The 13,255-nt window shown below is 31.9% G+C and overlaps 1 protein-coding gene, 1 long non-coding RNA gene and 1 other non-coding gene across 3 annotated transcripts; 1 reads left to right on the top strand and 2 right to left on the bottom strand.

The window, feature by feature from the left end:
• Nucleotides 1-5,738: 5,738 nt before the first annotated feature.
• On the bottom strand, nt 5,739-5,812 carry TRNAI-AAU (transfer RNA isoleucine (anticodon AAU)). Its single transcript has one exon. It is a non-coding gene; the product is annotated as a tRNA-Ile (tRNA).
• A 648-nt stretch (nt 5,813-6,460) lies between these two features.
• LOC121174321 (uncharacterized) lies at nt 6,461-7,765 on the bottom strand. The gene is made up of 3 exons (XR_005890359.1): nt 7,695-7,765; nt 7,439-7,579; nt 6,461-6,832 (listed from the first exon to the last, which is right to left on the bottom strand). It is a non-coding gene; the product is annotated as an uncharacterized lncRNA (long non-coding RNA).
• A 3,714-nt stretch (nt 7,766-11,479) lies between these two features.
• Nucleotides 11,480-12,583, top strand: LOC100777086 (uncharacterized). Its single transcript, XM_003556364.5, has 2 exons — nt 11,480-11,721; nt 11,977-12,583. The coding sequence occupies exon 2, from the start codon at nt 11,982-11,984 to the stop codon at nt 12,372-12,374; it is 393 nt and encodes a 130-aa protein (XP_003556412.1). The 5' UTR covers nt 11,480-11,721; nt 11,977-11,981; the 3' UTR covers nt 12,375-12,583.
• The last annotated feature ends 672 nt before the right edge of the window (nt 12,584-13,255 follow it).

Below are 13,255 nucleotides of genomic sequence, written 5' to 3'. Positions count from 1 at the left end.
GATACTGATATGGAACGGGTTTGTTCGCTTTTTATTACTCCTAGCTACTTGTCACTACACACATTAATTATGCATAAGGATTTCCTTCAACATCTTTCGCTAATTGTTTCAGTTTTCTTGCTTTTTATTTTTCTAAAAAAAGAAAGCACCGACCTTTTGTTTTACATTTATTGATTTTTATAATCTCGTGCAAATATATGTTCATGATCAATTGTGAAAGTGCCTTGCATATGTTGTTCTAGATTTCGATAGTTTTGTTTGTAAATAAGACAATTTACACTTAAGGTTTTATTTAATTTGTTTCACAAGAAGAAGAGAACCGATTGAAGAGGGAAGAAAAAACCCAAACATTTTAATTACTTGTTCCTCCATTAATTTGGTGAAAGGAGACGACGGAAAGAACGAGATCTGCAAGTGATGAGCTTTTGACACATTTTCAGGTTTCGACCACCTTTAGACGAAAAAGAAATTAGGGAAAGATGTATTTTTTTTTATATATAAAGACATACATAATTTTCTTAACATTATCCCGTTTTACTTTTTATTTAGGACATTTATCTTAGTTTACATAGTTTTTTTTTTTTTTTTTTACTTTCTACACAACCAAATAAGAGAAAAAAAATCTCTTTTTTTTCCTCCTACCAAACCACCTAAAGCTTATTTACAGTAATTTTTTTGGTGTAATTTTTATGGGCATTTCCAATAACCAATTTTTAATTTTTTATCAACTCTGAATATTCCCTCAAGATTATACATAAAATATAGGTCAATCTCAAACGTGGCCAACAGAGAGACAATCTAAACAAATGTTAGATTCGTGGTGCATGCCGTGTGAGATGTGATGTGGAGGGTTCCAGACTTCCAGTAGTGACATCGTTTGAGTGAGTAGCCCTTGTTGTTAACAACCAACTTCGTGAAACTACGTCCAACTTTTTAGGGTTGATTTCATTATCGAAATCTTATCTTATTATTTTTTTTAAAACCTTAATATTTGTATAAAAAATATTCAAAAAATTATTTTATTTGGCATCACTGTGAATCCATAATTAATTAAGATTTTAAGTTTTGATTTTTAAATTCACTTACATTTTAAAAAGCACCTTTATATTCGTGATCATCCTTGCAGCATATAGTATGACTTTATTATCCATATATAAATCTCTTTCTTAAAGACTGAGTCCATTATATGTCTTAACCAAATTCTGCAAACTGGATCCTTCAGCTATTTATTAATATTCATCTGTACTGAAAGTTTGTTATGCGCCTACCATTCTGAAAGTATATTCTATGCGGCTCAACGTATTCCTCTAGAATTCAGTGAGTTAACTCAGCAAGTCATTGTAGATCCAAGTTTCTAATTATTTGAAGATAATGCAGTCGCTATACATATGAAAGATATTTTTAGTTGAAGATCTTTAATATATATGAGCCATTTGATGTTAAGTTACTTTTTTTTTAATGAAGAAATTATATCAAGTTACTTGAGATATATTTGAATAAAATTATAGTTGGTATTGGAATACAAAGGTTATGTGTATTTATAGGATATATCTGTCAAGGGCACATGTTATAGAATAAATTTAACTCATTATATAAATTTTAATCAATTAATTATTTAAAGAAAGATATTAAATATTTTTAAAATATTTAATATATCTATTTTATTTTTAACATATATCCTATAAATACAGATGCCTACGTTGCCTTGCCCCAACTAATAATACTCTTTTTTTATTATTATTATTACAAAAATGATATTTGAATCCTTATAGTTTACATCTTGAGAAAGAAAGAGAAAAAATAAATTAAGAATATATATATATATATATATAAGTATAAGGGGTGATATAACGTGACAAAAGTGAAAAAACAGAGACAAATAAGAAAATATAATAGAATATTTATATCAAATATAAGAAATTATTAAATGATTTAAATTCACATGTTTGTTTGGATAAAAAAATTAATTAATAAGACTCAATTATATCATGTCATATATAGAGATGAGAAATATTATTTCTATAATAATTCATATAATAATTTTTATAATTAAGAGAAAAAAGAAGAAAAAAGAATATGAAATATAATAAACAAAATAATAGGGAAAAATAAATAAAAAAATACTATTTATTATGTAAGTTGTTATATTTTTCTTTTATCGATCAAAGATAAATATCAAGAATATATAAATAATGTTTCAATCATTTGAGTTAGACTCTTACTTTTATCTATAAAAAATAAATATTAATAATGTACAATATTTCATCATTTAACCATTTGAATGAGACTGATAATATTAGGAGGATATATAATAGTCAGATATGACAGTAATAATTTGTTGCCGGTTGGTTTAATTAGTTTGTGTATAAGCTTACTCTTATTGTTATTATATATGGTGCAAGAGTGTGTCCCAATAATTGGAAGCAATCCCACATTAGTGAAGCCAGTTGGGTCCATCACACTCAACAGTGCAGTACGCACTCTCACTACAGCTAGCTCACTTCCAACACACCACGGTTGTCATCCAATTATTTGTTTCACCGCAAATTAAAAAGAGAATTTCAGTGACCCCTTCTACGGCATCCAAGCTATAAACTTCTATTAACTTTGGTCCCTACCTTTACCCTTTTTCTACATACCAATTGCAGCCAGAAGCCACCTTATGAGTGTCATACATATTTTATCACATTTGTATATATTCCAAGTAATATTGACACATGTCCTTTTAGATATGCCTTTCTTCTCTCTATAAATATATGACACCACATTATCAATTGGTCAAGTTATATACATGCATCCGTGTACCTTAAATTAACACATTGCCCAGCAAATTAAGCAAAGCAAGTCTATACAATATTGTAACACACCAATTATGAGAGCACCAACCATCCTAAGGAGCCTCCCCATGCGGCAGCTTCAGCCAAGAGCACCGGCGGTGGTGTCCCCTTTGCCGGAGAAAAGCCGATTCGACTGGGAACTCACGGCGGAGCTCGATACCCTCCGATCACAGGGCGAATTAGGGTTGGCTCAGTTGCTTGATGCTGCCATCACCACACAGAAAATTGCCTCAGATTCTCTTGTGAACGTTTCATACAAAGACTATGCCGATCGTGGTGCTGTTGATAAGTACCTCGAAGACAACGTTGAGATGCTTGATGCGTGCAATTATTTAATGGACAAAATGGATCACATCAACAAGTACGTGGACTCATTGAGAGTGGTTGTGCATTTGGTTGATAAGGGTGGTGGTGCTGCAAAGCCTATAACTCGTGCTTTGGAGCTTTTGGAGTCATGTCAAAGCATGGAAAAGAGATGCAAATCAATGGAGAACTTCTACCGTGGCTCTTGTTTGAAGAAAATGTTGCGGCAAAAGCTGTGTCATGAAACTGAACTCAGTGAGGTTATGTGTGGCTCTAAGGCCATGGCCTTGTTGTGTTGTAGGTTTCTTGAGCTTGGTCTATCGTTTGATCCAAAACGTGGATTGCCCTTGATGAAATTTTCTCAGCATATGATGAGTTCTTCTTGGTTGAGATTGTTGCAGGAGTTGGTAAATCAGGCTGAGAAGAAAAAGGTGCAGAGAAGGAGATGTTGGTCATCTTTGTTGATGCAGACAGTGGCTGCAGCTAGAGAATTGAAGGAGCAGATGAAGGGAAAAAGGGAAAAGGAGATGAAGTATTCTGTTGAGAGACTAAAGATATGTTGCAGGGAACTGGAGCATGGGGTTGAGATTGTTGAGGAAAGAGTGAAAATTTTGTATAAAAGTTTGATTGATTTTAGGATGACTTTGTTGGGGATTCTTTCCCAGCCTACTACAGTGTTTAGATCTGATTAGAAATGCTAACTCACTTCTGGAATGATGATGCCACTTTGCTGCTGACAGTTAGATTGATTTATCTGATATATGTATTCACAATGTAATTAATTAATATATCTCTACAATTTATTGGTTTTATCTATAGTTGTGTTTTCTTTTACTTTTTGAGATGATCCATCTCCTTAATGTATACAGCTACTTATTATATGTATTAGATGGAGATGACGTGGTTAATGCTATATAAACCTGTATTATATTTTTTTTTGCCAAATTTAGAATGTTTAAACCCAATTAGTTTTTAATTACACGCTTGATTAATCATTAACTACCGGTAGTGTTAATGACTCTTAACCCATCGATCATATAACCAAAACCTTAGAGCATAGAATTACTTAACTCATTTTTATAGTAGGTCATACAATTGATGTTGCATAAGATTTAAGAATTTTAACCATTTTCTCTCCAATGGGTGCATTCTCCTAATGAACTTAAAATGAGTTCTACAATTATCTCATAATTCTTTTTTTTACAACATCTCATAATTCTTAAGAACTGTTAAAAATTGTTGTTTATAAGCAACTGTTCTTATATAATAGTTGTCATATCAATTATTCCAATAATAAAGTTGCATGAGAATTCACCAAAAAAAAAGTTGCAATTGACTCTAAGATTCTCATAAGCAATTTTTATTAGAGACACTCTTATATATATTACTATAATTAAGTGAATGACCATATATATACCCCATGTTAGAACTAACATTTGAAATTCAAATGTGAGAGAGTTGCAGGTTATTAATTAAAAACAAATTACATTAATAAGAAATGAACTGATACGGATTATATAAGTAAAAGAATTTATACTTAATAAGAAATGAACATGTACGGATTATACAAGTAAAAGAATTTATAACTTAATGCTAGATTTATGATTTGAAATTAAAACATGGTGTTAAGCTAATTGGGTGTTACTTGTGTAGTTCATTGAATCTAAACCTTTTTAGTGTTTTACATTTTCCAACCGTAAACCATATGTACTTAATTGAAAAGAATATAGGAAAATGAAAGATGTCAAATAGAGAAGGAAAACAATTATAAAAAGAGGGGACAAAATCCCCTTTTGTATAGAAGCGACAAAACTATTTTTTCTTCTCCTTTCACTCATTTATAGGTGTTAAGTGATTGATTGATATTCATCATTTTGGTTAGAGGGACAGAAACTCCAACTAAGCAACTATTCTACATGAAAAGGAGACGCCAAGTCGCCAATATATATGTTCCTAGATTTGATTGGTTAATTGAACTTCATAAGATTCTTGTAAAGTTCAATTTGTTCGAATTGAAGAGTACTACTCAAAATGTGAATATATATATACATCCATCTAAATATAAATAAATTATTAAAATTGAAGCCGCTTAATTTGTGCATTTGTCTGTTGCTTGGTGAGTGATGAAATAAAGTTTATTCTTCCTTTCATTACCACAAAAGAAATAACGAATGAGACAAGATACAAACAGTCATGGTTCTTTTAAGAAAAGTTTTAACTTATCAAAGCATATATCCCTTGAGAGAATTAAAGACATTCGTTCCATATGAAGTCCACATGGACCCATATTCCCAATGAATGTGATTGCTAGAGAGTGGAGCATCCATTGTGAGTTGTGACCACACTGCAGCGAGAGGGAAATTAATGAACTTTTAAGCATATATATCCTGGAATCAGGTTCACTGACTGCTACAACTAAGTGCTGTCAAAACTGCGTATAGATTCCTTAAATTTGTGTGGAAAAGAGTTGTATAATTGTTATGAAGTAGTTTCGGGAAATACATAACTTCGTAATTTCTAGAATCCTTGAGGGGAAAAATTGAGCGCGTGAGCTAATAAGCACATCATACCTTTAAAAGGAGAAAAATCAAACAAAAATGGCCCATGCAGGTCTCGAACCTGCGACCTTCGCGTTATTAGCACGACGCTCTAACCAACTGAGCTAATAGGCCAATTTATGATTAAATTAGAAAATTTTAATAAAGTAATATGTAAAGATTTCGAGAATAAGACCCCACATGGAAGCTCTTGTAATGCAGCTCCGAAAAAGAATTTCTTAGACTAGTTTTTTTTAGACTTTTTGTCGCTACAGCACCACTCGACCATTTTCATGTAAATTTTCTTTCAGTTACTCATTGTAGTAAAGGCATTTAGATTTATTCTTTTTCTGTACAAAATGTTTGGAGGTTGTATATAAATATATTATCTTTCACTATATTGGCACTGGCTAAATTGGTTAAAAATCATATTTTCATAGTTGTCTGCCACCTTTGTGATTACCATATTCATCATGTAATCTCATGTTTGGGTACACCTTTGGGAAACAAATTCACATGAAGCTGTGACATGTTTGGCAATTTTAGAACAAAAGGGATATTGTATCATAATATCCGAGAAAATAATGATTTAGCATGAGGCGATACTTATGGTTATTACGGTGGTTTTGGTAAGATTAGTGGCACTTGAGAGTGCAATCTTTATGTATGTTTTCTTGCCGATGCCAGACTGAGGAATAAAAAAACTTAAGTTTCTCATGGTCAACGTAGAACAATTGCACACAGGGAAACATTTATGCTGTGATATACACGTCAAAATAAAAGTAAAACTATTCATTTAAAATTACATAAATGGGTATGATAAACTGAAAGCATCAAATTTTCTTTCACAACGTAGTAATTTCTATTGTCACAATTACAATTTGAAAGAAAAAATAACAATTGTCAGCAAAAGAAATAAACTTTGCAAATGAATATGAAACATAAAATGTTTTGTATTTGTAAAACCTCTCATGGGTACAACCGTCTCCGCAGTTGCTCCAAAAGTTTTGCCTAGGAATGTTTACATGTATTACTGCCCTCGAGGTGTTTCAATTGCACTTTTACTTCCCGCTCACCAAGTACCATCCAAGGGATCCTTGATTTGTTTTCATACTCAAAGTGCTTTAAGTTGTATGCTTTTGTTGGTCGAGCCATCTAACAAAAATTTATAAGAAGGGATAAAAGGGAAAACAAATAATATATAATATTGTTAATACTGGCAAAACAGTGGTACCATTCATTCCAACTTTCTAGCCCAGAAAATAACCCGGAAGTTCTAAACTGAATAAGGGCATATAATTTTTTTTGTGGAAATTAGAAACAAAAGTTTTATCAAAATTTCCACACCAAAACAGCAAAATTAATTGTAGGTGAAAGTCAGTCAAAACTCTGCTGCAAACATCTCTAGTGATGAGATGCATCCTCCCTGGGTTCAAAAATTGGGCTGGTTCAGATTCATTGTAAAAAAAGATGAGGTTAAATTTAGCAAAGTGAATCAACTGCAGCTGCAATGTTATTTACATTAATTTCCACAAATGTCTACTCATCCAACGCATAAGGAAAATTATCTATATCTAGCCTGTATGCAAATAGTGTTTTCTATTTTGAGCCTTTTATTACTCAATAGTCAAAAAGCATGGTAAGTTAACTAAATTTTGTAGCAAAATCGGTGTTGAGATGGGATCTGATATCCAGAAAAATCAAAGAATATTTATTTTTTTGACATAAACAACTAACATAGTTATCAAACATTATGATCACCTGGTTCTGATCCTTCTGACGTTGCTCCATTATTTCAAAAACTCTCTCTATTCCCAGACTTACACCAACTGCTGTAAATTTCTTTGAACCAAACATCTCTATCAGGTTATCATATCGGCCACCAGTAGCAATTGAACCAACCTGTGTAAAAACCATAAATCAATCCCTAATTATAAGCAGAAGATTTCGATAAAAACTATGAAAATGAAACAGACAGAAAAGAGTATATGCACAAATATGTCTATCATAAACCTACAAAGAGGTAAGCCACTTTCAAGATTCATGGATTTTCGATATACTTTTTCATATATCGTCCATAGGTTTCTTGAATAAGAATTAGATTTTAATTATAAATGGTATTGCAGGGACTAAAACGGGTTTTTTTAAGTATAGGGACTTATAGGAAAAGTCTTTATAACTATAGAAACTAAGTGAGTAATTAAACCTAAAAATTATTACAGAAAAATAATGAGAAAATCAAGTTGATCTCCATCTCACCCCATGATTTCAAATTAAATTTGGTGCTGATCAACTGAACTTTATATACAATAAAATATGAGCTGAACTTGTGATGATACTGTTACAGCCATCCAAAAAGGACTTCTTTGCATTATGTTATTCATTCAGTACCCAGACAGAGGAAAGGAAGTTTCACCATTGCATATCCAACATAACATGTTTCCAAACATAAGAAGTAAATTATGCATGATATGCCAAACAAAAAAAAAAGTGTTACTAAAGTTTTGGTGATGCAGGAAGCTGTAACATCCCGAAGCCATCAGCTTGATGAAAAGATTTCCTTAAATTGCTTGTCATTTCTGTGTTCTTTATTTAAAAAGGTGTTTGGTTATTTGACTTGGACTTTTGGACAACCAAGTTGCCAAAGTTTAACTAGCAATCTCATGTAAGTAATATCAAGCCATCAAAGAACACAATTATTGATGCAGCACTACTCTGTGGGTTATGTGATGCCTAGGTGGTTGAAGTGAACATTATCATCTCAAAAGCACTCTCGAATCTCTCTGTATACCTGCAACATACCCCTCTCGAAAAATACATATATAGGTTGAAATCCACATAGAAGTCAACAAAAATATTGCCCCAGAAAAAATGAAACTTTAGTCTGTCCAGATTTAAATCCTATAGCATAAAATAGATTCACCCAAGAAACTATAAAATCTGAAATCCCAAATTAGCAGGTAATCTTTAAGGATCCCAAATAGCCTAGAATTTGACCTTAAAACCATTGTCTTGCCTAATAAGCATCTTGTCCTTTCAAACCACTAACAATGTTTCAATCCACTATCTTCCAATCCAAATTCATCCTGTAAGTTAATTTCTCGGACTAAACAAATCTACAGTGTTCTATTGTCTGGTTATGATTTAGATTTAAATTTTAACAATAAAATTGAAAAAAGATCTTTCATATAATTCAGCTCTTTTTAACCTATTTAAAAAGAGTGTTAAAGCTTCTCCTTTGTTTAACAAGAGAGGGGGGAAAAAAAGAACCATTATCCTTCAGTTCATTTCATTGTGTATTTAGACTACCACATTTAAAAGCATTAGCTTTCATCGTAATTCTTTCCAAAAGTCAAGTTCAAAACAGCATAGTAGCCACTGCTCAAATAAGCATCAGTTGGGCATTCCCTTCCAAAAATTCCCCCAAGACTCAATCTCAGATCATCGCTCCCTATGGACTCCAAATTATTTCGACCACGAGCATAACTACACTCACCAAGTCCTCGCAGCGCTGCCACCAACGGCAAAAGTACAGTACACACACCAAACTCATCTCCCTCCAATTCATTCAACTCAACCCTCACCACAGAGTGCACCAATTTCACATGCTCCCTCATAGTCCCATGAACATTCAAAATTCTACAAACCAACGAAACCTTCTCCATTCCCACCAAGTTGGATCCTTTAAGCAGAAACTTCATATCACCGGCAACTCTTACATAGTAAATTAGAATAAGGATAAATAGTCACTTTTGTCTTTGAACGTGTAATTCGATCACAAATATATATAAAAGATGAAAATATAAAATTTAATTCCCGTGTAAAAGTGCAATAGATTTATCTGGCCGTTAATTTTTATCCGTCATCGTTAATAGAATAACTTATATGACACAGAAGGACGTAGTTATCAATGATGCCAACGTGGTATCTCTAGAAGATCGAATTGACATATTTATCATATAATATTTTCTTAACTTTTCGTCTTTCCACTTGAATGGGTAAATAGTCACTTTTATCCCCTGAACGTGTAATTCGCTGACAAATAATAAATACGTTCTTAAAAGATAAAAATACAAAATTTAATCCCCGAAAGTATAAAAAATGTAACAAATATATCCTGTTGTTAAATTTCGTTGTCATTGTTAATAAAATAGTCAAGATTCGAACAAGTGAAATATGTGATATATTTATCTCTTATTTATAGTAGATTGTGACTAATTATTATAATTTGAAAAAATTTGTATTAATTGGTACTGTTACAATGTTTATTTTAGTAAATCAATAGAAACATACTGATATTTAGGTCTAATAAAAAATTATTGACATCATCCAATAATAATAACTTATTGATATTTTGGTTCAAGGGAACATACTGACATTTAGATAAAAAAAAAATTATTGACATTTTTCTCCAATAAAAAAAATATTGACATTTTTTTCCAACAAAAAAATTATTAACATTTATGTTTTTACTGACATTTTTGTCCAATCTAGTCAACATAGTCACATTGATAATTATTTGAGTGACAAATTCATTCCTCTGTGTCACATAGACTATTTTAGTAAGGTGAAAAACAAAAGTTAAAGAGAGAATATTTACCCTTAGAATAATAAGAAAAAACACCTTTGCATACCTAACTGCTTTTTCCTCTTTTTTAACTCTATAATATATATATCTATAACAATCAATAAAGAAAATATCTCATTTAAAAATTATTTTTAATTTTTATTCTTACATAGATATTTTTATCTCTTAATTATTTTTGAAATTTCTTATTATTATCTTTCAAGTCCAACCATAATAAAATGATATAAATTAAAAAAAATACAAAAAAAAATTAAATTTCACTTTTTATTTAATCAGGCATAACTATCCATAATCTTTGATTCTCAAGTATCCTCAATTCTGCAACCTACTTGATATTTCAATTGTCTTCATTGATGTTATTCTCTCTTGTTCTCATTCCCAATTTCTTTTTAACTTTTGTAATTTTCATTTCACACCATAAACTACCTATGCAATTATTGCACAATTGACATTTTTGAACTGATCCACTTCATATTGGATCCGATGTAACTTCGGTTGTTTGATGGATCATAAAATAGGTGTTTGGTATAGTTTTTTTTTCTAGTGTTATTATATTACCTACATCCTTATTTTTTTTTTTCAATTTCTTAACTATATATTTTCTTAGTGTATGGTATAATCCTCACATATCTTTCCGTGTATATATTTTTAATGTTTTTTCAAGATTTTCTTATACATCAATTTCATCCTTTGTTATTATCAATCTTAAAATATTCTTAATTACACAACAAACAATGATGATCTTATATCCCTTGCGTATTATCACAAGTCCATTACAAAATGCATACACACTATTTGTTGACCGGGAGTAAATTTGCATTATTAAAATATTATATTTTAATTTTATTTATTATTTTCATTTACTGAAATTAAAAATTAAATTTCACTTTTTAGAATTTTAAAATCTTATTTGATAATTAAAATAAAACATATTTAAATTTTATAAATCTATCATTTTGTTAATTAAATTTGTTCATTTTTAAAATTATAAAAATAATTATTTTCAAAAAAGGAAAAATAAATTCTCTAAGTTTATTTAATTATTTTTTTAGATTTAAATTATTTTTATTTATAAATATTATATTCGCACAGAAATTGTTGTTAATAAAAAAAGAAATGAATAAATAAATAAAAGTTTAATTAACCTTTTCATAAATAAAACATTACTCTAAATGAGAGGGAAGAAAACATAAATGTGGTATAACTTGGTTTAATGATAAAGAAAGGAACATGGCATATAGCCATATACCATTGTCCAACTATGCGTTCAAGATACTCCTGTTACTGTCTTCATCCTCCATCCTCTTCATGTTAGGGTTTTCAAAGTTGCAGTGATTTCGCGCATCAAACGAACTTCGATTAATGAGTTTTCAGTAACCAAGTCTGGAAGAAGATCGCGATTCCCCCAACGCTTCGTTACCCTAACTAGCGGAATTGACATCATCTTCCGACAGAGGTACGATTTTTCGTTCCTTTCCCTCAATCGCATTGCAAGCCTAACTGAACCTTGAAAATGCTGTCTTTTCATTCTGGGTCTGTTTAATTTTGCACGCAAAGTGAGATTTAGTTTTAGGGTTCCTTGTTTTCTACGGTTCTGAATTTTCCGTGTGATGATTGCCCCCATTGTTGGTGAATTGTATTGTACATTGAGAATTCGGTGCAATTGGCATGGTTGTAATGTTGAATGATGCTATCATTGTATCATTTACAGTGGCAATGGCTTATGTGGATGAGGATGGTACTTCTGGCTCTGGTGAAGATGTGCATATGTTGGATGGACATAAGCGTCACCCTGTTGTTGTGCCGTCTGGTTCCCGTGGCCGGAAGCAAAGCCGCAAGGCTAACGGCGATGCCATCGTGGATGCCATGCTGGAGATTGCTGCTGCTTCAAAGATGAGGGCCACTGCCATTTTGAAGAACGAGGATAGGTTCTCCATAAGCAAGTGCATTAAGGTGTTGGATGAGTTACAAGGTGTTGATGAGCGGCTCTACTTTCTTGCTTTGGATTTGTTTGAGAACAACTCGTGTGCCTGTGAGATTTTCATCTCTCTCAAGGGTGAGAAGAGGTTGCCATGGTTGCAGTGCAAGTTGAGTGTTTCCTCTGGTTGAGTTTGCTTGTGGAAATGCTTGGATTATATTGTACAGTCAAGTAGGTTGAAGAGGGGATGTATATAGATTTGAAATTTTGAATGCTAAATCCCCATTCCCATAGTTTCAAATTTATTGCTGGGATTGCTGTTTTATGCATGATGGGAAATTTTGAAATGATTTCCAAAACTATAAAGCAGATATATCAGAATGACATACAATTTTCGCAACATTCGTGTTCTTAAGTTTATCTTTATAGATATATCAGGATGGATGGCATTGACCTGCAATTTCATCATATGGAACTCACTCCAGCTTATGTTGGCAAATTACACATTTGAGCTGAAGTTTATGTATCATTTAGAGCATGTTTGGGAATCAATTGCAAAATTATATTTGAAGCGAAAGTAATTTTACCCACGGATTAGGATACTTGCTTTTGCATTCATTTTGTTTTTATTCGTTGGAATTTGCATTGGAATGCATGTCGCAGCATTTCCAACTGCAAATAAACATGCACTTATCCATGGGTTTAGATGGACGTTACACAACAGTGGATGTATCCATTGGTTTAGATGGACGTTAGACAACAGTGGATGCGCGTTACTACCAGTGTTTCTATTATGAAGTTTGACGTGAATTTTACAGTAACGCAGACCTTTTAGATGCAGAACCAAACTCAACCTATCTTGGGAAGGTTCTGCATCAGGCTACATTTAAATCTATGTAATTAGAAAAGATGGTTAGGTTAAATTTATATTGAACTAGATGATGATTGATTAGTATTGTCGTTGATGTCTTTTTTGTATCAGCACTACCTTGCAATGGTGCCATGCAATGCCTTCCAAAAGCAACTGGTTGTCTCAGGACTCAGGAAGCACAATGGCCTAGTGGGGCTTTTG

Source organism: Glycine max, chromosome 20 (assembly GCF_000004515.6).
Source record: "Glycine max cultivar Williams 82 chromosome 20, Glycine_max_v4.0, whole genome shotgun sequence".
In the NCBI taxonomy this organism is placed as follows: Eukaryota; Viridiplantae; Streptophyta; class Magnoliopsida; order Fabales; family Fabaceae; genus Glycine; species Glycine max.
This window is presented reverse-complemented; position numbering and strand designations above follow the sequence as displayed.

What these genes read in the sequence shown, in the direction of transcription:
- LOC100777086 (XM_003556364.5), top strand. Translation starts at nt 11,982, where the DNA reads ATGGCTTATGTGGATGAGGATGGTACTTCTGGCTCTGGTGAAGATGTG.